Consider the following 26,392-nt stretch of genomic DNA (forward strand, 5'->3'; position numbering starts at 1 on the left):
ACCTGCTGCTGCCGTGCAGGGGGAGCCTGGGCTGGAGGGGGACAGCGGGGCGCCCGGGCCTGACGGCACCAAGGTAACTGCGCTCTCCTGCTCGCTCGGGGCCCAGGGGTTTCTTGGGTCCCCTCTGCCATGAGCCTCAGCCCTCCTCTCTCTAAGGATCTTTTTTTTTTCCTGCGAGCACACAAAACATCCTCCTCCTGTTTCACTCCTCTACCCACATATTTGGCACCCGATCAGATCTCCAAAAAGGTCAAGTTCTTCAAAAGCCGGTTTCCAACAATTTGTCTTGTTTTATTTGAGTCTTTACAGATTAAATTTCCAACTAATCAGGAATTCCTGGGCCTGGCAGGGGAAATGGAGAACTCTCCATCCCTCTCCCCAGAACTACTGACCCAAATACTGTTAGCAAGTAAAGAAAGCAGATCCCTTTCCTCTTGGCAAAGCTCCAGGCGCTCGCTCAGGGCTTGCCCTGCACTCTCTACCTAGCTGCTGGGAGTTTGCTACCTTGCCTTTGGAACAGGACCCTGGTTTCTGTCCCTGCCCAGCCAGCCTCTCCAAACAGCCCAACAGTTTTGTTCCATGGAAAGAACAAGCAGCCTGTCCCACAACAATGCAGTTTATTGCTTCATTCTAGTTAAACTATTTACCATGTGTCTCTGCTTGTGCTTATCTCTCAGTGTTGGACCGAAAGACTCTTCCTTAAAGACAGTCCAGACTTCTGTATTTTCTTGCCACTGGTAACTGTGCCTAAGAGCTCTTGAACCAAACCAGATCTTTTCCATGTGAGGGTGTCTCTGGCCAGGAGCTCTGCTGCTCGCTGCAGGAGCAGTTGAACCAGACAAGAGGTTGCTGAGCTCTCACTAATGCAGGTGCAGGTGGAACGACTCTGCCAGGGCTGGCTGGCTGGCTGCACAAGTGGAGGGTCTGCTGTCACTGCAGAACTGCCCTTTTTGATTGTCTCCATAAAAAGTGCCATCAGTTGTAAGAATGGTGATTTGAGGTGATACCTACTGATGACAGATCCTTCACAGGGGCAAGATGACACAGCTTCACAGCCTGTTTATTCGAGCCCTGGGCCCGCTCCCATTTGGCAGCAAAAGCCAAGTGAGTGCTCCAGACAAACCCATCCCACTAAAAATCTTTCAGCATCCCAAGCTCAGGGCTTCTGGGTGACTTTCAGAGCCTGTCCACCAGTCTCATTCACACAGGAGGTTCAAGCCTTATTGCAGGAGAAGCACAGGGCTTCACATTACCCTGTGTAATGGGGGAGTCCCTCTCCTCCAGCCAAGAGGCTTTAAAAGAAAGAAACCTGGTTTTGCTCATTTTATTAAATGTCCAGTGTATTGTGACTCATCCCCATCCATCCTTTTGCTTGCAAGCTCTCTTCCTCTCATCCTCCTGAAATACTAATTGTGTGGTGGGTTTTTTCTCCCAAGAGCCAGGTACAGTGACCCATGTGCTGTGGGGTATGAAAAGCTCCCACCCTCCTCTCTTCCACAGGGGGACAAAGGAGAACAAGGCTTGGAAGGGGAGAAAGGAGAAAAAGGCAGTGAAGGACTGAAGGGAAAAGAAGGTCCTCCTGGATATCCCGGCCTCACAGGTGTCCGAGTGAGTCTGCAAGCCAGCCTGCTGCTCCCCACTCCTGCCCCATGGCTCTCCCCAGGATCTGGGCTCTGGGCCCGAGCCCCACGGGCAGCTGGGGGGGTCTCAGAGGGCTGGGGTACCAGTGTCAGCCCCACACAGCCCCTGCACAGGGCCACCTGCCTCCCAAAGCAGCAGTTGCCTCGAGCCCCACAGGGACCAGCAGAGCCCTGGAAAGGGGGGCTCCTATTTCTCCTTCCTTTTTTCCCCCTCCTTTTTTCCCTTTTTTCTATTTTTTCCCCCCTTTTCCCCCTTCTTTTCACCATCTTTCCACCTTCTTTTTCCCCCTTCACTCCCCCCTCTAAAAAAATTCGTTCCCCACTCTTCCCTCCCTCCTTCCGCACTCCATCCCCCTTCCTCCACTCTTCCTTTCTCTCTCTTTCCCCCTTCTCCCCTTTTTTCCCTTTTTTCTCCTTTTTTCTAATTTTCTTTTTCCCCTTGGCAAGGGCAGTAATTCCTGTAGACATTCACCCTGCTGTAACAGGGCATGCCACAATCAGCAAAACATCTAGGGGCAGACAGAAGGAGATGCAGACACTGCTTAGGACAGAAGGTTATCTGAGGTGTAATTTGTTGCCCATTGTAAATTATGTTATTTTTGAAAAAAAACTGTATCCAGGAGACAATTTGATCTTTCCATCAGGACACACACTTGAGCTGCCATAGGCTTTAGGACACTGTGCCTCTCCACTGCATCTGCAGAATGAGCCACCTGGCAGGGTGTGGGAGGGATGGATGGAGCCCTGTGAGGAGCTGAGATTCCCCTGCCACAGCTGGCCTTGGCCTGGCAGTTGGAAATGGCCAGCTCTTGCCTTCCTTTTACCTCTGACCATTACTTGCTTCCTTCTGGTTTTCCCTTCTAAGGATTACTCTTTAAATATAGAAAACAAATAGGAGAAATTAGCAGGAAATTATTCCTGAATCCACAATGAATATCCTAGGCACGTCTGGTTCACTTGGAGGTCTGAGCTCACTGCCATAGAAAGAAGAAAAAAAAAGTGATTCTGGCTCTGAGGTGAGAGCTGTGGGGCCAGGGGAGTCAGGCAGGGGCTGGCTTGGGGCTCCCTGGGTGGTGCCAGAGCGAGGATAGCACTGCCCAGTGCCCCTGTGGGCTGCTCTGCCAGCCACGTCAGGCCACTCAGCTTGAAACATGGACTTTATCAGCTCGACAGCGTGATTTATCCGTGGTAATTATTGCTGTGGATCAAAGCTGAAGGCAGCGTGGACTCAGAAGGCTCTTTGTGTGAAGCAGCAGCCTGGTGGAGTCGGCTGCAGCCAGCCTGGCTGGAGCACCCGTCCTCGCCCTACCACCAGTCCTGGTGCTGGAGAACGTGCTGGCTCCCACCCCACACGTCTCCAGGAGCCTGTGAGCAGCCCTGGCACGCCAGAAGGAAGGAGCAGCCCGAGTTTGCTGGCAGCTCTGAGATCCTGCCCAGGATGGGGGAGAGGCAGCAGGGCAGGCAGGTACCTCTGAGCGCTGGCTGGATGCTCCATGTTGAAGCCTGTTGTTTTTCCCTTTGGTGACGTTGTGGCTGGATAAAAGGAGGGCAGGGAGAAGGAGGTGAGGGGATGGAAGCAGCAAAGGGGCCGGATTTGTTATTTTTGGGCTAAAGTTAGGAGTTGAGCATCAGCTCCACTAGAAAGTGGAAACGTTGGCTTAATGCTGCGGTGCAGCACCATCAGCATGCAGAATAAGGCTGTGGTCCTGCCCCAGATAGGGCCATCCTTGGCCACAGCCCCCTGTACCCACAGGGAGCTCTTTGCAGGACTGGGGCCACACCAGAGGCCAGGGCTGGTCCCCAGTATCCCAGCTCCCTCCCAGCTGCAGGCTGGCAGGGCTGGACACCCGCCCTCCTTGCACTGTACTTCTGGCGGCTTCACGTGTTTATCTTCTGCATGTTTTAAGAACCAATAAAAATACTAAAATCATGCAAAAGCCATATTAAGTTAGAGAGTAAGAAATACAGATTCTCTCAGACTCCGGCCCTGCCGTTTGCCAGCGTGTCCCTGGGAACATGATGCTGTTTTCTGGTTTATTTTTTTTCTCAGAGTCAATGGAGCCAAGATTCCTGCTCGTGATCGCTCCCTTTTGGTTTTTTTACTGCACATTGCTGTATTTCCATCTCCTATTTGAATATGCTGCTTTGTATATCCTTGTGTGTAAACTCCAGCAGCCTTTCAGGGACCTTCAGCTATCACTGCCTGCCCTGCCAAACGTCTGGCCCTTACCTAATTCATAGGCTGGTGTTCCTGTACTCACTGAGGTAATTTAAAGAGGTCCTCTGACAGAAGTACAAATAATTTTTCTCTTCCCATTTTTTCTTTGAGACTTTTATCCTACACTCCTGTGGAGAAAATGTACAAATATTAGTGGGATCTTCCTTAGATTTCTGCCAAGATAAAGTTTCCAGCTTGGAGATGCAAAGCAGTGGAGATAACTGCAACCCCTTCCTTTTCAAGTGAGGATTGGAAGCTGGAACATAAAGTCAAACCCACCCTCTGCAAGATGTGCCACAAAAGCCACCACAGATGTGTACAATGGACGGAGGTTTTTAAGGTTGCTGGACAACGGTGACAAAAATATTGCAAGGGAAAAATCCTGAAGGTCTTCACCCAAGGGCAAACACCAAGGCTGCACAGTGACAAACTCCTGTCAAGGATCTGTAGGGTGGCATGGAAATTGCCTGGGGAAGGTGTTGGAGGCACTTGCATTGCAGGAAGGAGGCATGCTGGGTGTGGGTGTGCTGCAGCTAGTGTGTGTTTACACATTACACATGTTGCATATGGTTTTAATACATCTGATGTGATAGTGTTACGCTGTCCAATACTCCATTTAGATGGTTTTAAAGAGAAATTCATCTGCAGCTATTATTGCATCTTCATTTGGCCTCTCCTGGCTGACACCCAGGAGTCATTACATCCATGCTTCACTTCATTCCTGCCTGGATCCAGTGACTGTTCCCTGGGTTAGAGATGTTTGCTCCTGCTCCACTGCTGTCAAGACATCCTACAAGAGGAGAGAGGGGAGATGTTAGTTACTGCTGCTGTGCCATTAATGGGAGAGACACACACAAGGATCTGTCTGGTTACCCATGCCAACAAACCAACCTCTATCTGGGAGTGTGTAGACCATCTTCTGCTTCTGGAAGAGATTCACATTAGCTCAAGGAAGCTGATGTCTGTCTGCAGTCATGGACACAGAGGCAAGCTTCTCCTATGCCTCAGCTTGACCTTGTGTTGCTCTCTGCCTCAAACTAGAGGGGACCCACAGAGACACACCCTCCACAAACAGCACCAGAAGAAGACCCCTTCTCATCACAAGTTCCTACAGCTAAACCACTTCTTGAAGATTTTTTCCTTAACACCAAGGCCGTGTTTAGTCTTAATCTTTATTTTGCTTATGTCTAAAGGAACATGGCACATCACTATCAAGTGTCCTCTTGACGTGTACAGGAAATGAGGTGTCTGATTGCTCTGAAATGATCTGCCTTTATTACATCTTCAGCCTGGTTTGCACGTATTGGCCTGGGGCAAAAGCCTGGTGCTGGCAGTGCCCCGTGCACCTGCAGGGCAGGGAGAAGCTGAGGGCCTTGGCAGGTCATGTGTAAGCTTAAGCTGGTGCCAGGCCAGTGCAAGGAGTGGAAAGAGGTTGGCAGCAATACTGGAGCACCTTCACGGGTGGTAAAGCTGGAGGAAGGATGAAGGGTCTGTGCTCCCCTTCTGGGTCATGCAGAAGAGAGACATTCATCCAGTGACTGAGTGGTGCCTACAGCAGGGACACGTCTGGCTTTGCTGAGCAAGGTTCTCTTTTCCAAAAAGCCATCGTGGTGCTGATACAACATCACCAGCTGAGCACAGCCAAACTTCCCTTGGTGCTCAAGAAACACCCTTCAAAGATTGTCAGCTTTGACTTGACTCAGCCATTTCCAGAATTAACCTCTCTGCAAACTGGTTTCCACTGTGCTTTTAAATCTCACACCAAAGCAGCAGGGAGGCCCCAGCCGAGTCCCCAGGGGTAGTCTGTACATGTTTCAACGCCAGTGGATTTCAGCAAACAAACCTGGCAACTGAGATGGTCCATGAGTCTCACAGCTGTGGCTGGCAGGACTGGAGGCAGCTGGAGCTGAGATAGGAGAGTATCTTCTGTCTCTCGGTCACCTTGTCCAAGTTCACACTGCTCCGTTCAATCCCAGTTCCTGCTCAGCAGAGCCATGGACCAGTTGTCCCTCTGGTCCTAAGAGAGAAACTGGAGCATGTGAAACAGTAACACACAGCCCAGTGCAAAACCCACTTGAGATTTCAAAAATCACATCAGAGTTGTGCACCTTTCCTGAGCTGCTCTCTTGGGTAGCACCTTCTCCCAGTGGTCTCCATCTTCTAAGACAAACTTGATCTTGACTGTCTTCTGGATGTGGACATTTGACCTCTAGTTGGCTCACATGAGCAGCAAAGACCTGAAAATCTCCTCACCTTGCAGAGCACCAGGTATTGCTGGGGTATCTCCATTCAGAGAGACTGGCTGGAGACACAGATCCTGGGATCTACAGTGCAGGGAGCAGAAACTGTCCACTGGAGATCCAGACTTGCTGTATGGGCAAGGCAAGACAAGGCTGTGTCTGCATTTTGTGGGGAGACTGGAAGGTACAACAGCCTGTGTAACCATGGCAAGGCAACCATCAGCAATGCAAGTGTCACAGTGTGGTTTGCCAAAATAAAAAGACAATTTATCTGCCAGCACGTAAGTGCACAAGGGGATAGTGCCATGGTGCTTGAAATACCCAAAGATCATTGTTGGAGAGTCTTCTGCTGACCACTTCCCTGACTAGGAAGGATATTATCATTAATGGGCAAACCAGCAACCAAACCCCTCCTCTTAAATCATACACCAAGGTGCCAAACCACTGGAGGGATGAACAGACCAATGTATTCACCCACAACACATGACACAGCAAAGGAGAGTGAGCTGGTTCCACAGCTAAGCCATGGGGGAAAGAAGGACTCAGGCAATCAGTCTAAACCCCATCAGACAGTAACTGTCAGGAGAGTCTCATGATCTTCTTCTGCCATCCTGGAAACTCCACTTCCTGTGAAAAGTCAAGGAGCCACTTCAGCAACCAGCACCCTCATACACTGCATAAAGAAGCCCCCAACCCCACTGCAAGCAGAGTCAGCTCTTATAAAGGTGGCTTCTTGCCCCACCTCCAAGTCAATGTGGGAGGCGGGGGCACCTGGTGGTGATCTCCTAATTAGCTCCTGAGAAGCAATCAGGAGGGTCTTTCTTGCCTGGTTGTGGGCATCATCCATATGCCAACTCTCCTTCAGGGCTGCAGTTTTAACCCCGGCTCTTCAGTGAACAGAGTGCATCTACAAAGGAACTGGCTACTGGATAATCCTGCTCTTTGCAACAGAGGATGGGTAAGAGCCAAAGGTTGAAGTCACTGATGTGCAACCAGCAACCTGGACACAGGCAAGTGGTCCCTGAGAGCAGCCCCCCTCAGAAGTGCTCTCCTCTGCTGCTTCTCCACTCCACCTACAGAAAACAGGGTTTCAGCCCTTGCCTTGGAGGACAACCCGTGCACCCGTGGCTGTATGGAAGGCCCAGGCCAGTTGGCAGGAGGGAGGTGATGGGTTTCCAGCTGTGCTTCAAACTGTGCTGGTTGTCGTACAAGGCAGACATCTGATAGTGAGGCTTTTACAGTTCCAGGAAAGCAACTGGAGAGCCTGTAGGTAATGAAACACAACACGCTCTGAAACAAGAAAACCCCTCGTTGTTCAGCAGAACCAGGAGCCGAGTTCATTTTCTTTTTCCATTTCTTTTTTAACCCAAAATCCTATCTGCAGTGTCATTCAAGCCACGTCAGGGCTCGGAAAGCTTTGAGCCAGAGGCTCTAGTGGTATAAATGGCCATAAACAATTACATCAGAGAAGGTCTGGCTGCGTGTGCCGGCCCTGCTGCGTGGTGCAGATGTGCATCAGCAGACCTGCAAGAGCTGGAAGGGCTGGCAAACCCTTTTGCTCTGATGCCACAAGGTCCAGAGTCCTTTCGTTTGTCCTCCAAGAGGGTAGATTGATGGAGCTGGGCCAGAGTGGAGATTTGAGAAGGTTTTTTGAGGGAACTCACAGTGCTTTGAAAAGGATAAAGCCACTGTCCAGCCCAGCATGGAGCGCTGGGTGAACTCGTGGCTCTTGGCTCCAGCTCTGTGCTCTCGGCCACATCACTCCCTAGAGCAGCAGCAGCTCCCCATGCAACCTTGGATGATGTCCTGAGGACAGCATCCTTCCCATCCTGTTCTTGTTTCTCCATCATCTGCAGGCTACAATCCTGAGGTGGAAGGAGGACTCACTGGCCAGGATGGACCTCTGAGCTAGTAGAGTCTCTCCAGAAATGGGGCTGTTTTCTGGGCTCTGCAGAGCAGGAGCTCATGCTCATCCGACACGCTGCTCTATTGCAAAGTTGTCCCAACACCACTTACAGCAGGATTTGTCCCGGAGTGGTTTTTTTCCTCTTTGTTCTTTTCTGTTTCCTGCCACTGAAAAGATGATTCAAAGGCTTTGGGCACCAGAGCGCCTCGCTCTGCTGTCACTGCGTCCAGCCATCGACCCCGGGCACAGGAGCTGGGAGGCAATGCCACATCAGTCACAAGGCACCCAGCTCCCTGAAAGCCCTGAGCCTGCTGAGGGACAGTCCTGGGCTCACTGCTGGTTTTAATCTCTGCTCTCCATGCAGGAATCTATCATTTTATTTTTTTTTATGACGTGCTGAGCTGTTGTTTCCTGGAAAAGCTGGGGTTTGTGCCTTGGTCTATGGGCTGTCTCTGGAGCTCTTATTTGAAAGAAGTTTCTTAAACTTCCTCAGCTGGAGGGTGTGGGGTTACCCTCCAGTTAAGCAATGGAGGGACTGGAGAATGCTGGGCTCGGTGTGCAGGGGAGGGCTGTGACAGCCCCAGCATTGTGTCAGTGGTAACAGGGAGCTCCCCACACCCTTCATCTAGGAAATGAGTATTGTTATTCCTAACCTCACCCTCGAATAACTTGTTAGCAGTAGATGGACAAAGTAGTAAAGTGACTTTCTGAAGGGTCATGCAGGAGTTTGGTCAGTGGCAGAGGGTGTAACAGCTTTGAAGTATCATGACTTGTGTGGACCAATAACTAGCAAAGCTATAAGCAGGTATTTGCCTTGCATCAAAGATCAAAGGTGAGTAAAGGTGCTCAGGAATGTAGTCAAATAGGCTCTAGCTCTTCACTTTGACAGGGCAAGAGCAAGGGCCAGGGTGAGTGCTTCTCATAGTTGCAGTCCACAGGTTTCTCTCCTCCCCCTTCTAGAAGCCATGTTGTCACCCCTGGGCAACTCTGCCCTTAACTGCAATCTCCTTTTCTTTAACAATCAGTGCATTGCTGATGGCCCCAGGTTCAGCCTCATCTGGGGAAGTCCACACACCCCATTTTATGGACATGCTGGATTTTGCTGTTTAAAGTATTTTATTGTGGGGACTTTTTTCCTGCTTCTCTGCTCTTCTGCTGTCTGTGAGAGCCCACAAAATCCATTGAAAGCTTTGGAGTGGAGCAGGATTGCTGTGAGCTCTGGAATCTTGCTGGGAGTTGCAGAGCTCTCCCAGCCCCTGGGGAATCACCGTTTGCAGGGGTGGGGGTGGCTCCCCTGCAGCCGGGGGGCCGTTGGCCCTTGCAGTGTGTTGGCCAGCTCTGCCTGGGCTCTGTGCTGCTCTGCAAGGCTGAGCCCAGCTGGGCTTCGTTTCGAGTTAATAGGAGTCAAAACGAGCCAGAATCTGAAATAAATCCCATTGACTTGGCACAGTTTCCTTTCCTGACTCAGACGAAGGAGATGCACTCTTTGGGCAGTCACTCCAAGATTCCCCTCCTTATTGCAAGAGAGGATTTTGTTCTCCTCCTCTTCCACAACCCCAGGGCATCTGTGTCCTTCAATAGGAAGCTATTAACCCTTAGAGTTTGGAGGAGCTAAAAAAAGAGTACAAGTAGTGCTCATTAGTATAAATTTGAGTTCTACTGCCCAGATGTTCTCACTGTGCCTTTCAGCTGTCAGCTTCCAACACTGGCTAATTCTTTGGAGCATTTTGGTGTCATTATGTTATGAAAGCTTCACAGCCCAGAGGGGATGCACTTTTCCTGCACTTCCCACCTACCTATCAAGCCTTTTGGTGGTACTTTTGTCCCCTGTGCTTCCTTAGAGAAGAGGAAATAGAGGCAAAGGGGGAGGAAAAAGGGATTTTCCCAGGAACAACAAATTCGTGGCAGTTCAGGGTTATCAGACCAAACCAGACCAGCTCAGAACACACAGCACTGCTCTGGAGATTATTTTTCTTTGCTGCCTTACATTAGAGTGCTTAGAAAAACTAAGCTAAACAGACTTCCTCATCCACAAAACCAAAAGTGGCATATTTCAGAGCAACATCTGCATGCAGATAAGAATTTGCACTAAAGCAGAGAGTTTGGGATACAGGATTTTCTTTGGATGCCACGTTCTAAGCCAAGGAACTCAGCTGAAAGAAAAGGCACAGTGGCACTAGCTGTAGTCTTTCCGTTCAAGATCTTTTTATAGAATTTCCCCATCTCACTTTTTACTTTGAATTCAGCCAGCCAGCTCTACCTGCACTTCCCACTCAGGTTTCCACAAGCAGGCCAGGAGCTCATTACTACCCAGTGAAGCCCTCTGAACCTCACAGTACAATCAGGTCTTTCTTCTCAAGAACAGTTGGGTCTTTCTTCTTTCCCCATACTCATGCAGGAGCTGCTGCTCTGTCTCCTCCCCTTCCAAACTACTGCAAGGCAGAGTGATTATGAAATGTGTTTCTTATAAATCTGAAACATTTATGTCTTCAAATGCCCGGCCCAAATAATCCCACTAATTTCCTGAGTGCTTGTGAGCTGTCCTCCATGGGGGGAGGCTTCTCTCGATCAAAGCTTATTAAGCAGAGGTTCTCATATGGAGACATTGCTGAGCAGTAGGAAATGATATGAGGCTTTTTCATTTCCCTTGAAGTGAGCTCGCTGGCTGGGCCCTGAACAATATGGGCATGGTCATCCCATGTTTCATGCTTCCTACCTCTATTGTGGCTTCAGCTTTTCTGCTCTATGTCCCGTGCCTCAAACTAACACCATTTTTTTCTTTTCCCATCACCACTGGCACATCTCTTTATTCAGTAGCTGCACTCTGCTGCTTCTATTTCTTCCTGCCTCCTTTTTGGTAGGAAGGAGTGACCTCAGACCTTCACTTAATGACACCCAAAACAATCTGAAAACATGCTTCTGCTCCACAACAGCCCTGAGCAATCCTAAACCTGCCTGAGGTGTGCCTGGGGAAGGTCTGAACTCCTCGGTGCTGTGCCCTGGCAGAGCCTCCCTCCTGTGCCGTGCCCTAAGTCTGCAAGCAGAGCAGAATCATCTCCCCTCCGAGGTGCCAAGAGCCACAGCTCCCCACGAGCCAAACCAGGTCAGGGAGCCACATCTCAGCCACCCCTTCCCCAGCTCGAGTGCCTGTAGCAGAGCACCTCAGTGTAAGGGAGGTCTGGGTCTGGATTTTGACACTGTGTTTGCTGTTTGGCTCCATTTGGGGCATATCTCTCTGCAGTTCATTCAACTTCCTTGTTTTCTCTGGATGTTGTTGTAACATAGATTGCAACTTTTGATGTCTTGAGAGTTTAAAGCTGGGCTGCTCATTTATTTGTTCCCAAAAAAACGTTACTGCTGTGCCGTGCAAGAGACCTGGCTTTGCTGCCAAGGTCGTCAGGAGCTGAAAGCCTCTTTTTTTCCTTAAAAATTAATAAATTTGCATTGGAAAATAAACCTTTCAGCTTTTTCCTGAAGGGAATATCTAAGGCTATACTAAAAAAAAATTAGAAAATTAGGTCCTCACTGAGACTGGCAAAGAAATTTTAAAAATGCTATACTAAGAGTTTGGTTTTTTTTTTGCTTTTCTTGGATATTTTGGCATAACTGAAGGCAAGTAATTTTGTAAAACTGCTGCTCTCCACTGCCCCTGGTCACAAATACCATGATCTTCTAGAGATACTGATATGCTTCTCTAGTGAAGAGTGCAGTATATAAAGAGAAATCACTATTTACAAATAATCCCTCTTACAGAAGAAGCTTGGAAAGAAGATTTGTTTTTTCAGCAAACCAGTAACCCAAAGCATACAACAAAATGTGTACAAACCCCGAGAATAAAAGCATCAAGTGTTTAGTGCCTTGGCACGCTAACCCAACTCATATGAATCCAGCAAAAAGAACTTGGAATTAATTATTCTTATGTATAGGCTTTTGTATATTTTCTGCCTTTCATTTCTCTCTCTGCTAAAGAGAGTAGGAACCCCGGGAACTTCACATTGCAGTGAACAAGGTGCCACAAGATGCTGGGTTCCTGAGGTAATTTGGAGACCCTGGATGGAGTTAAGATCTCACTGAATTTTATTTTTATCCTTTTTTTTTTCCCTGCCCTGTTCTGGCCCTGGTTTTTCCATCTGTGGACAGATGAGTTAGAAGAATGGAGAGAAAAAGGATCTGACCTTTTTTGGAGGCTACCAAAGGTGTTGCTGGGCAATAGCCTGTGTAACGTGTGGCATGTACCATGTGGTGATTTCTGGGAACTGTGCAAACCCCTGTGTATGTGCCCTGTGAACATCTGGGATTGCAACAGCAACTGCATCTGGGGCATCACAAGTGGAGATACCACATATCTGGGAACCCCAGACAAGTGCCTCTAAATTCATCTGGGCAAAATTCCTGCACAGTTGGAGAAAGCACATCCAGGAAAATCAGACATATGGTAGGCTTCCCGCTCACCAGCAGAGCTGTGCTGGCCAAAGTCCTAGAAAGCATGCTGGTAGAGCACAGAAATGGCCTTTGCTGATAGAGCTGGCTCCATTCAAGGAGGTGACTTAGGCTGCAAGATCCAAGCCACGTCTCTGCTGATGGTGTCGCCAGCACAGTTTGACCCGTTTATTTATACCAGCAGATTTTCTAACCAGCAGATGAGAGCTAACAACAGTGAGGGAGGCCCGAAGGAAGATGTCCATGGTTGACAGCTGGTCTCACTATCACTGACAAGAGTTGGAGATGCTGCCAATTGTTTTTTCTCCAGCAACCAGGAAGGAGCCGCACCCCAGCCGGAGGACCCAGGAGAGCTTTCCAGAGTAGATGATCCCTGCTCAGTGAGGCCAGTGTGTCAGAAGAAGAAAAGCCAGTGCAGGGGGTTTATTGGGGCCCCTGTCTGTGTTCAGACTCCACCAACAGGGAAAGACAAGCTGGAGGAACCCAGAGAAAGCTGAGATTCTGTTTGAACGTAGCACAGGCTTCTGTGGATCAGGCTGATTTTTATGAGTAGGCCTTGGACTGTCAAAGTTGGGTTTATGTTTTGGTTTTCCCTCTCCCAGTTGACTCTAACCCTATATCTGTACTTCATGATTGCGGGTACCAGCATGAACTTGAATGCTGGCAGATTTTAGGAGTAGTGTGGAAATTTTGTTTCTCAGTGGGAAGAGTCAAGGCCTGAACCTGTCTCCTCAAAAAGCAAAGACATTTCCCGGTGCAGGGTAGAAGCAAGTTTTACCCGTTGCTTCCATGGGAGATTTATCCACGTGGGGGGAACCAAGCTGTACTTCAGACTCTTCTGATGTAGCTGTGAGATCCTCATTACCCCCCCTGTGAGCAAGGTCCTTCTGCCCTGCACAAGGATAAAAGGGAACATCTCATCAGTGCACTGATGTCTGCATTTTTGAGACAGGACAACATGTCCTCGTCCTGAGGATGGAGCCATAACATGGAAGTATTTGTTTCAAGAGCTGTTAAAGCACAGCAATTCAGGAGCACATCTGAGTGTGCAAAATGACTCTGCTGGAGAAGATCAAGGGCTTGGCCATCACTGAGGCCAGGAACAGATTTAGCTTAAAATGGGCTTTCTCCTATTTGCAAGAAACGTCTGTTGCCCTGCTTCCAAAAGATCTCAGTGCACACTCCAGGAAGACTGATCGGAAAACACTGTGCAACTAATTAGAAATCCCAGTTGTGTCTTTATTCATTCACATCTTGCTTTGACAGTAAACTTTCGTGAGTGATTCCACTATGCACTCTCCAGATTTTCAAGGCACTAAGCGTCATGGTGTTGCTGAGAACAGGGTCTATGAGCATTACTGCTGCTTTGCTACACGCATCGCAGCCGGCACGTGGGGAGGTCGAGGCACCAGGTACCAGGTCCAGTGGTGAGGGAGCTGTGGAGCTGGATGGAGATGGCCATTTCCCAGGCTGATGTTTTCACTGGTGGGAATTTGTGTACTCCTGTCAGAAGTGTAAATCATGTGGGTCACGCTGGAGGCTTGGCACCCACAACTCCTCATGTACTGCGGCTGCTCAGCATCTCTGGGAAAATAATTCCAAAAGTGATCTCTTGGAAACTGGCAGCAAAAAATAGCAAATAAAAACTCCCAAGCAGTGTGGAAGAGATATCAGAACAGGACTTGGGCACTCCTTGGCAGGGACCTGTCCTCTGGGAAGCTCTAATAGTGTTGGCAAGGTGGGCTCTTGAGATGCTTGACTTTGGTAAAATGGAGCTACTCCCTCTGGGGACATGAGAAACTGGCACGATTCTTTAGGGCTGTAATGAGTCTGAATTGCTCCTTTGTGTTAAGAGCAGGCACATCTGAGGCCCGTGTTTCAGATCAGAGTGAAACCCCTGCGATGTGGCTAGCTTGATAAATGGCTTTTGTTCATCTGAGGCTGCAGCATGGTGGTGGTGAGAAGGATCCCTCCTGAAGCGGGGGGCGGGGGCCATGCCGCCCTGGAGCACGGACGCTGCTGAAAAGTTCCTCGCAGTTGCCAAAGCACATGAGTTATTTTCTTCAGTGATACTTTCACTTCTTTCTGTCAAATCCAAAATATGCTGTCTGCCTTGCAGCCAGCAGGGTCAAACAGTGAAAAAATGAGCTCCCTGGCTCCCTAAGGAGAGCGTGCTATACTTGGTTGCTCACCACAGCTAATTTCTGCGGTGTGCCTGCAGAGGCGTTTGCACCCACCTGAAGTTTCTCATCCTGCTCCATTTCCAAATGCCTGATCAGGACGTTGTGAGTTCTGTGTGCTGTGTGTTGCAGTAATTATAATGCAAAGAGAGGGAAGGGGTTTGCACTGGGAGCAGAAGGCTGTGCATGGCAGGGAAATAGAAAATGAAACAACTGTCTGTTTTTGCAAAGTGAAAATGAAGCTAATTGCTGCTGAGGCAATGGCACCACTGCCAGTATCCTAAAACCACATTAAAAGCTCTGAGATCCTGTGAGTGCAGTGCCAGAGTTGGTGAACAATGCAACTCTGTTTGTGAAGCAGTAGTGTGGTGGTGGCAGCCCTGTCTGCAGACGAGAGGAAACATTTTTGGGAGCCAGGGTAAATGTGTTCTTCATGTTTCAGGCCTTCTTTAGCCATGGCTGGGAAGGTCCATTTTTCAGGTTAGTGGTTGCTGTCTTCAAGCAGCACTTCTGAGATCCATCTTTTGCATCCTTGAGGACAGATGGACATCACCTGCCTGTCTTTGATGTGTGATCCAAGGATTAAAAATACCACCTTTTCAGCCCTGCTGCCCTGTAGGCACCTGGGCACAGAGATCTCTCCACATTTAAGCAATGAGATTTCCTTCTTCATGTGGTGGAGCACCCCCAGAACAAACTCAGACATCCTCCAGCTGTAGTACAGTGAACCATGGCCTTACCTGCATGACTTCCTAGCCTCCTTGTTAGCACCTTGGAATAGGATAGGATAGGATAGGATAGGATAGGATAGGATAGGATAGGATAGGATGGGTGAGGACACTGTCAGGGTTGAGTGTGCAAGGAAAGTAGCCTGGGAATGGCTGGTTAGGATGGGACTTCTTTGCTTTCCCATTCCAACAGCTTTTTTTTTCCTCTCTTAGGGACCAGAAGGGAAACCAGGAAAACAGGGGGAAAAGGGCAAGCCTGGCCAGAAGGTAGGAACATCTCCCATTGGTAACATCTCCTCTTCTGGATCTCCCTTTCTTTGCTCATTGTTGATATTTCTCTGTTCTACATTAATGTCAGTGCTTTTGTTCTGCAGGGCAGCAAGGGCTACCAGGGGCAGCTTGGCGAGACAGGATCTCCAGGGAAGGAGGGGCCGAAGGGGAACCAAGGCCCTAAAGGATCCCGAGGTACCCTGGGACCTATGGTGAGAAGAGCTCTGCAAATGGTTGAACACAACACACAGAAACCTGACTAGCAGTGGTGGGCACAGGCCTGAGTGAAGCAGAGAACCCAGCAGAGGCTTCAGAGCACAGAAAGTGAAATTATCTTAGATGGGTTTCGTGGTGTTTGTGTTGGTGCCCCGTGACCCCAGCTCACGTGGCATCGTGGTGGTTCTTCACAGCTCCCCAGATGGGCTGAAATATTGGGGATTTTTCCTGAGAAGGAAGTGAGCTGATAAGCTATTTTTTGCTAAGATCTTTCCCTCTGAGACTGCACACTCATGGCAAGAGCTGCTTCCAAGTCAATCTGTGTTGTTGTAAGGAACTCTGCCTTGGACTTCTGCCCTGTTTCTACACCCACTCTTGATCTACTTATCTAAAACACTTGCAGCAGGAAGAAAGATAGCATGGGGAAGGATTTGAGTTGGGGGCTGAAGGTGAGGCTTTCAGAGGGAGCAACAATAGTATGGTGGAGAGGGAAGAAAGTTAATTTGCTTTAGGCACATGAGACAAATCACTGGTCTCCTTCTCAGCAAGTCCCTCCTCGTCCATTGCAGGCTGGTAAAGAAACTTCTTGCACCATATTGGGTAGAACTTAGCGAGAAACCAAGTTATTTATGAAGTGGGAACCGTGGTGGTGTTTCAGAACAGTAGCAAATGACTGATGGAGTAACGGTTGTGCTGATAGTATTTTCCTGTACTAAAAAATATGGTCTCCCCATATATCCTCCCTTCGTATTCCTTGGCAAAGCCTCTGTGGATTATTTCACAAGGAAGCAAAGCAATAGCTAAGCAGCAGTCTGCTGGACTGAGCTTGTGGAAAGGGCTTGCTTTCTTCCATGCTAAATGGGATTAGATGGGAAGTTTGCAGTCCACTTTAATCTGATGATCTGATTTAAACCCTTTTATTCAGTCTCCTAAAGACATGATAAACAGCTCTTGCAGTGCCCTCATCACAACCCAGAAAACTCCTTTCTTGGCCTCAGCCCACATTGGAAGGTTTCCTCCCAGCATTTTAGGATTGGGTCATGCATGAGAATGGTCTCACTAGTGGACTTCCTAGCACAAAGCTAATTTGGGTGCAAAAGAGACATCCAGCAGCAGGGATGAAGAGCACACACTGTGCAGCCATTTCTGGTAGCAAATCTGAATGAGGTGGGGAACCTATTGCTACAGACTGGCAGAGACACAGAATGGACTCCTAGCATCACTCTCCACGTGTGAGAGGTTACAGCCAAGCAAGAGCATTTCAGATGGCTGCAGCAAAGCTCACTGGTGGCCACTGGTGGTGCTAAGCTTTGCTCTGCACAGCCCAGTGCCTCCTCTGTGGGGTAAAACCCCTGGGCCACTCACAGTGCTTTGTGTGCTTGCCTCTCCAGGGTGCTCCAGGCAGGATGGGTGCTCAAGGGGAACCTGGCTTAAAGGGTTACCAGGTAAGGAGTGTATTTTCATCCCAGCTTCTATCTGTTCTCAAATGCAACAGAACTGCCACTCCAGGATGCTGAACTGTTCTTAAGCTAGTATTTATTTCTGATCCTAAGTTCAGTCTGGTTCTTCCTCTTGTCTCCATTTGCACCACCATGACTTCTCCAGAAGCAGTTGGTTCTTCTCTGCCATGACCCATGTGTCCCTCCAAAGCTGGGGTGTGCAACACAAGGCTTGCAAGATCTGACAGGGAACTAGGGAGGACCTGCAGTCACATAGGTTGGCTTTTTCCTCACACACTGTCTGCTCTCCACAGGGCCATGTGGGACCACCAGGGCCAATTGGACCACCGGGGCCAAAGGGGGAAAAGGTAAATCTGCAGAGTTTAACCATCTCTCCTCCCATCACTATGGAAGCTGAGCTGATGTAGAGACAGTTGCCCTGCTGCCCTAACACCCACGTGTCTGCGCTCTCCTCCTCTACCTGTGTCAGAGGTGCCTCTACACCACAGCCACCTCCACAACTCCTGCTGCAGCTTAACTTCTGCAGATCAGCACCAGGACACCCGTGCCACTGGCACGTGCTTGCAGACACCATGTGCCCTTGCAGCAGTGGCCGAGCCAGCTGCTGTGTGCTCTGGGGACACGTTTTTCCTGCCTCTGTAGAAATTCTGCACAATCCCCAAGCCAAAAGAAATCGAACCAGTAGCCTTCTGTGATCAGGTCACAACAGCACCCTGCACAAACCAGCTGATTTTCAGCAAGCTGCCCATCTGTGCTTAAATCAGCCAGGAGTGTGTTGTAAGCGAGGCCAAACCGGTCTCCTCTCCATTGCCCTTGTCCCATTTCCCTCATCACCCACCACCCCCTGACCTCACTCGTCCCCCCACGCCCCTCAGCAAGCCCCTGAGTCAGAGCCCTCTTTCCACAGCAGCTTGCCCGTGTTGTTTCCCCCTCTTGCTGAGTCAGCACAGCCATAACCAGTTCAGGCTGGAGCAGTGACTCATGCTGTAATGGGTTCCAGTCGGGGAGCTGGGGGCAGCCTGGTGGGATTTGCCTGGGCTCACCATCCTCTGCTCAAGGGCGTGATCACCCAGGAGCTGGGCAGGAGCTCCCTTGCTTATAGGGGGTTGTGGACAGAGATCCCGAGGGCTGGTCTTGGCTGGGGCTCTGAACGTGTCCTTTCAGCTCAGGCTCCTGAGCTGCTCTCTCTGCTCTGCTCTGCCTGGAGACTGCGTGTCAGTCCCCGTGCTGGTGGCCAGCAGTCAGCAGGGCAGGGTGAACTGGGTGTCCCACTAAGAGATTCACGTGCCTCAGACGTTTTGCTTTGGGGATGAACAATGGTCATGCTGCTTTTCCTCTCATTTCCCGCTGCTGAAGTGCATCCGTGGAGAACAGCTGCTGATGTTCCTGCTGCTTGGCATCTCCAGTGCAGCCTTGCTGAGCTTTCTGTCCACCCCCAGCCTTTCTAACCAGCTCCATCCACTTCCCAAGCTGCACCTCTTGCTCTTCCAGACGTCAGCAGCATTCCTCCTCAGGTGTATTCTGAGTGGCCATGCAGGAAGTGGCAAGTGTTAACTGAGCAGAACCAGCCCAGGAGAAGAATGCAAGAGGTCCAAACCAAGCACATTGCCAACTGAAAGCCTGGCCAGAGGTTTCTCACAGTCCCACGTGAGCATCCTGGCAAAAAGCTGTGAGTCGTGACTACCAAAAGCAGGACCAGCCTTTGGCCTCGCAGCAGCAGGACAAAGAGATGTGCAGATGGGGATCTCTGTTGTTTAAATTGTGGCTGTTCATTTATTTTAAAATATTGAAAGCTGGCATCTTCTTGAAAGCTCCCATCATTTCATTAGTAAATGGACCCAAAATCATTAAACTGAGGTTCTCAGCAAAGGACTCTCCCTTTCACCAACCAAATACTCTTCTGCAAATGGGCACTAGAAGAGCATTCTGGTGATATTATCTACCAGCTAGATCCCTCAGATATAACATGGATCTTGTGCCACCAGAGCGCAGCAACCCTGATGATAAAATGAGTTCTACATGCAAGTGGCCAAGCTGAAGCCTGACAGAGACCCCAGAGCATCTCATGCTCTTGCTGAGAACAGTCAGGCCTGTTGGTGACCATGCACAGCTGGATCTCACCCACGGCCTCATGGAAGGTGGGCAGGTCTGCTGGCACCTTGCTGGGGAGCAGCTCCAGCTGAACGAGGAGAGCGTGCTGAGCTTCCTGCAGCATCCAGGTGTTCCACAAAAGCCTTGTATCTAAGTTTTCTTATCATCCATCCTTCATTCTCATCTCCCCACAGTTGCCAGGATCCCAGCCTAAGGGTAGACAGATTCCTTCTCTCCAGGCATCTGTAACCACACACATACATGTAAACATGAAAATAGAAGCCTGAATCTTCAGAAATTAAGAGGAAATTAATGTGGGACCATGGCTGCTCTGTGAGCTTTAAACAGCATGGTAAACCTGACTGTGCTGAAGAAGGAGGGTATATACTGGTGGGGAAGGTCTGTCCCTTGCCAGGGAAGAAAGCAGCTTGGTGAGGGGCATCCCTGTGGATCCCAGCTCCCCTGTGCCACAGCAGCCAGCTACTCTGCCACATTTAATGCATTTACAGCTCCTCAAAGAGGCCTTGCTCACAGCAGACGCCTGCACTTGGCAGCTGCTTAAAGCAGTCCAGATGGGATCCTTTTAAAAATTACAAACTGGTGTATCTCACTTTGGGACAGGAGCCAACAACAACAAGCCTTCCCCTTCTTCTCCATGCATTTTCCATTTGTATCCCAACATGTTTACTTTGCTGCCCTTTACTCAACTTTTTTTCACTGCAACTTTCCAAAGAATTAGCACAGACCTTTCATCTCCCTCTTGAGCAGATGAGGCATCAGGAAGTCCTGGAGGAGCTCAGTCTCACAGTCCTAGAGCTGACCAGGCTGCAGGGTTTTTCCTCAAGTCAGAAGAGAAAGGACAAGGTGGGGATTGGACTCAAGGGGACACAAAGTCACAACTCAGCTTTGGGGAAGAAGTCTGTGAGTCTTGATGGTCTTCAAGGGTCCCCAGAATTATGAGCTTGCTTTGAGTTCACCACGCTCGTCTCAGCTCCCAGGTGGCAAGGTGTTCATGTCCTGTTTGGGAAGAAGCAATCAGTGCCAAGACTTCTGCACACTAATGCATATACAGGGATCATTTTTTTTTTCCCCTGAGGCTTTAGAAATGATGTCTTTGTTTCCCTTCTAGCCTACATTCCTTTGGTAGTGGTTCAAAAGCAAACCAGTGGCCAGGTATTCTGCTGCTGGCTTCAACCAGCATGCTCAGTAGCACTGGAACCTGTTGGCAGAGCCTGTTGGGCATAACTTTCCTCTCTACTCTGCCACCCAAATTTCTCCATCCATATTGCTCAGTACTATATTCTTAAAGCATCCTGGCACAATCTCTCGCTGTATATTTCTTCTACCATGATAACTCCCCAAAAGCCCAGAGAAGCATCCTGGAGAACACAATCTCTTAAGGACAATCTAACCATCACCTCTGAGTACATATGAGATCTTGGCAACATTCATCCAACTCATGTTGCAGCAGCAGAGCAAGAAAATGCCACTGTCATCAAGTATATCATGGAGAGAGGTGCATTGAGCTCTTTGCTACCTCTTGAGGTCAACTGCAACAGATTTTGCCAAATTTTGAGCCTTGTTCTACCAAGCTGTAGATGTCAGTACCAGTGCTCAGCCCATAAGAAGTCAGTGTGGGTCAGCCTGTCTCTCCCAGCAATGGCACAGCCCCCAGTCCACACCATGGCCACAGAAAAGAAGCTGTTTGCTCCACTGTCTGAGCTTTTTCACTGAGGGTTATTGACTGCTCCAGCTCTGTCATCACCGAACACCACAGACAAGCAAAGCACCCCAGATGCTGGCTCTAAAGGCAGGATCACAGATTGCCCAAGCACCTTTACTATCAGCAGCTGCAACTCAAACAGAAGATGAGAGTAGCCGAGAGAAAAGGTCAAAGGCAGTCACAAATACACCAGAAAGGGCTGATGAGTTACACTGAGAACTACAGAAGTCTGTGGAAAACTTGGCTCTACGTAGCTGTGGAGATTCAGATGTTTAAGGCTCTAGGAACAACCCAAGTGCTCCAAACACAGCAGCTCCACTGTGGCAGAACCCCTCAGACCTCCTCTCTCTGGTGGCTGCATCAAAGAACGTCTGAGACATGTTCATCCTGAGGAGCCAGAGCGCCAGAGCCTCGGTGATATGGAGTGGCCAGAAAGTTTAGAAGCTGGACTGTAGCTGTGGGGAGCCAAGAAGCAGCCAACCCTGAGCTAGCCTCCAGAGAAAGTAGGACACTGTGACCCTGAGTGACTTACACAACAGAATTAGCAAAGATAGTGTCTCTGTTAAGTCTTGAGGGATCTATCAGAGGATGTTTAGAGAGACCTCTGTTATAAATAACCGGTGATATTATCTACCAGCTAGACCATGAGCTCTGAGCACTTGCCATGGAGCATCCAAAGAACGAGTGGAGCTCCTCTCACAGGGAGTGTGTGAGGGGCTGACCCTCTCACCTGATCCATTGTCAGACAAGCCCACAGTGGTGGCACACAACCAGGGAGCCCATCCAGACCACCCTCGTTCCCACATCAGCCCAGACAGCACTCACTGAGGGTGGGGGAATGTTTAATTAAAGAGTTTGTTTTGACTGTCGGCAATAAAAGTCAGAGTCAGAGGACTACTTCCCATCTTGTTATAATTACATGCTTCATGCTTAGTTTTAGGATTGTTAAAAATAACCCTTTGCACCTGGTTCCTTGGGGAGGACAGTTGGACCGAGCAGAAATAACCCCCAAAGACAGCAGGATAGCAATGTGAAGAGTCAGTGTGCTCCAGGTTGTGAAACAGCAGCAAAAATAATTGTTTAGACTTTCTTTGGATGAAAAGTTAGTAAATTCAACAGAGGCTTTGACTTGGAGCCCAGGATATGGGAGGACTGGGTCAGGTCTGTACAGAAGCATCTGCTGTCTGTGTTAATCCTGGCATTTTTATTCACAGGGAGAACAAGGTGATGACGGGAAGGTAGAAGGCCCACAGGGACCACCTGGAGACAGAGTAAGACATTAAAATCCCTTCTCTCCTCAATCCTGGCCTGATTTTTACAGATGGATTAGCTATTGCATTGCTTCCTGACTTGAGGAAGATGCACAAGCCATTGAGATGTTGTGGGTGTCAGATGGTGTATGTCCACCTTAAGTCTTTGTTGTGTTGTCGTAGGGCCCCTTTGGTGACAGAGGTGATCGAGGGGAGCCTGGAGACCCTGGTTATCCTGTGAGTCTTATTCCAAATACATCATTCAGAAATGTTTGTCTTGGGGGAGTGTTACCAGTCTGTGTCATGTCTCCCCGTTGCCCAGCAGTCACAGTTCATAAACCACTGTTGTCCTTGGTGAGCCACTGCACACGGCTGTGTTTCAAACAAGGAGTAATTCTACATTGGACATGTTAGCTGTCTTTACTGCTTAGATGGGGATTAGCAGTTCCTCTTGGCTCTTTCTTTCCAGTGCATGTCCATGGGAGCATGTCCATGAGCATGTACCACAACTTCAGCACTTCTACAGTAGCAGAGTGCAGACATTTCTATCTTCTCCTGCCCCAAACAGCATGTTACCCCTGGCCTTGTTTCCCCTTGCCACAAAAATACCCAAGAACAAACACGTGTTCTTTCTCTGTTTTTTGTTTAAGGGTCAAGAAGGGCTTGATGGAGAAAGAGGGAAACCTGGACAGCAAGGCTTACCTGTAAGAGATGCTGCTTTGTTGTAAGCTAATGTCACTTGTATGTGAAAACCAGATGCACAGAGGAGGGCAGGTAGGAAGGGCTGCAGTAAGGGATGTGTGGCCAGCTGTGGAATGTCTGTACTTCCATAAGCCAGGCCTGTAGAAGGGACATTTTGAGTCATGGACTCAAAGGGACATTTAGTATGTTGGACTAATAAATGGGTGATGAAGCAGGGGTCACTCCCAGAAGCCTGACTTCAAAATGGCCTTTTCTGAATGATCCAGGAGGGACTAGAGATCTTGGAAGATGGGTAGTGGGAGATGACAATGGCAGTGGAAAGGTCCACTTGGAAATGATACATTTGGCATGCCACTGGTGAGAGCCTGTACAGTGTGAGGTGAGACCATGTTCTTGGCCTGGATGGTGTTGCCTCTCAACCAGTGTATTTATGAAAGACTAAATTAAATCCAAATTTAAGAGCAGGACATTTTATTCCTTTGCTATATACATCAGTGTCTAATTTGTATATGTGGCTATTGCAACTGTGAGTGCAGCAGCACATTAAATGTATTTGTGTTGGGAAATAAAGTTGAATAAATACCCATGCTTTGTAGGGCTTCTCAGAAGAATAACAGATTCTATTTTGGGGTAAAATCTTAGTGCTCAGTGTTATGGCCTAGAAATGGGTAGAGCTACTGCATTCCCCAGTGGAGGGAGTTTATTCTGAGGGGTGGTATCTCCTCAGACATCAGTGTTTCACATGGAAGCAGGAGCTTTGGATTGTCCTTAGTAAAGAGCTGTTAGAAACATGTGACTCAGAAGCAAGCTAAAGGAGGAGAGCTCTGCAGGTTTATCCTTATTTATAATCTATTTTATACTAGTCCAAAAATTGCACCTGACATAAATACATTTAAAAAAAACCCAAACAAACGAAAACACCTGGATGGCCAGAAGAAAAAATGGAGACCTGTGTGATGGGGAAGTATAAGAGCAATGGAATATCCTTCCTGATTTATTCTTCCATAGGTAGCTCCCTAATGTCTGAAATCCAGGTGAAACCAAGGGAAGGGCTGCAGCCTGCTAGAGAGAGCTGGTACCAACACTAAAGACACAGTCACTGTATGAACTACTTGTTCTGCACGTAGCTTCTGCAGTACCTGTCCCAAAACAGGCTCCTCCCTGCCCACTCCTCAGCACTATTTTTGAGGTGCCATCTGGAATTAAGGGAGTGATTTCCATGAATCCAAACACTACCCAAGTGAGGGGGTAGCATTGCTGCTTCTCCAGCTGACACCCTGTTGAATGGTCTCTGGAGACAGTTCCTCACTCCTTGTTCCCCAGGAGGCCTCTCTGAGCACAGGCTGTTCCCCCAGATTGTTTCCATACAGGCAGCAATGTTGGGGCACCAAAAAATAAATGCTGTTCTTTGTACTTCCTGCAAGATTCTGCCAGGAGAGAATTTCAAGCAGCTTTTTCTTGCTTATGTTTTGTAGGGGGATCCTGGACCACCAGGCCAGCCAGGAGCAAAGGGATCCAAAGGTGATGTGGTAGGTTTCAGCAGGGTGGATTTACAGTGTCCCAAGTTTAAAGAAAATGGCTAGTTAAGAGGACTGTCATGTTTTTCCCCAGCATGTGTGGTTTGGTCTATGGTCTACGCCTCGAAAGACTGTGGGGAGCCTAGTGGGAGGGCTGTAAACATGTCTTTGAGTGGCCAAGCCCAACAGTCTGTTGGCCTTGTGAAGCTGGAGAAGATCAAGACAACTACAGCTCCAGCAGGATGGGTGACTCTTGGGCAGGTCTTTAGTCATTGCCCTGGGTTGTGTCTCTTTCCCATAGTTTGTGGTGCCTCCAGCCACAGCTGGCTCGTCTGTCCCTAAGGAGGCCTGAGCCAGGCAAGTGTCTCTCTCTTTCACTTGAACCATAAATTTCTCTGGCTTGAAACCTTCCAGATTTGAAGTCCATTTATCCATGCAGTTACATTTCTTGGAAGAGTCTCTTTAATTTCTTGCCCTTATTGAGCAGGGAAACTCAGCACACGTGGGTCCTTCAGAGTTCATTGGGGTGCTTCATACCTATTCCTACCTCCACATCTGGCTATAATGACAGCTTGCTAATTATTCTTACAGATCAGGGACTTTTTTTTTGCTAAAACATAAGTATGTGACCTCAATACTCAGCAAATTCCTGTTCCTTTTTGGCAGATGTCAGGATTTTTAACCTGACTCTGCTGAGATAATGCCAGAAGATAGTTTAACCTGCAGTAGGTGTTCTTGGCAAAAGACATACCAGGCAATAAGATAAATAAACTCTACCCATCGATGGACAATCTGGAACTGCCTTTGAGTCTAATGAATAGCAGAGGAAGCACCCCCAGGAGTATTTCTTTCATGTAGCTGGCCTGCCTGGTCCTCTGCAGATGGAGAAACAATGCACAGAAAATGCAGTGCTTCAATTTAAAAGTGCCTTAGTACATGAGCTCACTAAGAGAGCCCTAGTGAAAGTGATGAGGTTGAGTTTTCCATTCATTCTGCAGAAATTAATCCTTTTTACAGCTAACAACCTCAGGAGTATTTCTTTTATGTCTTCATTCACAAAGCAGCGTTGCAAATTTTAGACACCAGATACCCTTTTCAGAGCCATTAACTTTCCCAGAGAGAAGGAGCAACCTCACAGAGAAAAGCTCTGACTGAATGCCCTGCAGAAGACTGGCTGGGTCCTTGTTTGGGCCCTGTGCTGCCAATGAACTGAGAGGATGCAGGTTTTAAGCATCTTGTTCTAATGTTTGCCAGTGCACTGAGTCCTCCCTCGAGTTCATCCTGCTTTATTTGTCCTCATCTGCTCTGTATTAGGAAAAATGTAGGTCCCTGCCTTCTAGCTATTCATTCCTGCCTAGAACTCTCAAGACATACGAAGAATCACTTGTAATAAAACCAAATAGCTGTTCATTCCCCAGCACTGGAGCAACTGACTTTATAAATCTCCTTTTTATACAACTCTTTCCAACCATTATCCAAAAGCACACCCTCAAGTCAGGCTCCCAAGTGGAGCTGTGCTAGAACTGCTGCAATTTTAGATGTCTTTCACTTGCAGGGTCAAAAAGGAAAGCAAGGAGCACGGGGCAGTGCAGGGAGCAGAGGCTCACCGGTAGGTAAAATTCCATCTTCTGCTCCAGCAGATGCTGTCCTGGAGCTCCAGCACTAACACTTTTGTGATTTTAGGGCATCCTTGGGCTACCAGGTCCTCGAGGAGTGGTGGGAAGACAGGGTCAAGAGGGTGCTCCTGGAGTGGATGGAGTGCCTGGGAAGGATGGTGTGCCTGGGATGCTGGTGAGTTCCCAACTGGAACC

The 26,392-nt window shown here is 48.7% G+C and overlaps 1 protein-coding gene across 1 annotated transcript in view; it reads left to right on the top strand.

Annotated features, from left to right (window-relative positions):
• COL27A1 (collagen, type XXVII, alpha 1) overlaps positions 1-26,392 on the top strand; it is a gene marked incomplete at its 5' end in the record, with an annotated part of 44,342 nt that overhangs the window by 6,774 nt on the left and 11,176 nt on the right. The window contains 10 exons of the mRNA XM_008945173.1: positions 15,566-15,619; positions 15,727-15,834; positions 17,230-17,283; positions 17,592-17,645; positions 22,327-22,383; positions 22,546-22,599; positions 23,013-23,066; positions 24,540-24,593; positions 26,137-26,190; positions 26,265-26,372. Of these exons, the coding sequence (XP_008943421.1) occupies positions 15,566-15,619; positions 15,727-15,834; positions 17,230-17,283; positions 17,592-17,645; positions 22,327-22,383; positions 22,546-22,599; positions 23,013-23,066; positions 24,540-24,593; positions 26,137-26,190; positions 26,265-26,372 (651 nt within the window). The remainder of the gene's footprint in view (positions 1-15,565; positions 15,620-15,726; positions 15,835-17,229; positions 17,284-17,591; positions 17,646-22,326; positions 22,384-22,545; positions 22,600-23,012; positions 23,067-24,539; positions 24,594-26,136; positions 26,191-26,264; positions 26,373-26,392) is intronic.

This window comes from Merops nubicus, unplaced genomic scaffold (assembly GCF_000691845.1).
Source record: "Merops nubicus isolate BGI_N331 unplaced genomic scaffold, ASM69184v1 scaffold13328, whole genome shotgun sequence".
Lineage (NCBI taxonomy): Eukaryota > Metazoa > Chordata > Aves > Coraciiformes > Meropidae > Merops > Merops nubicus.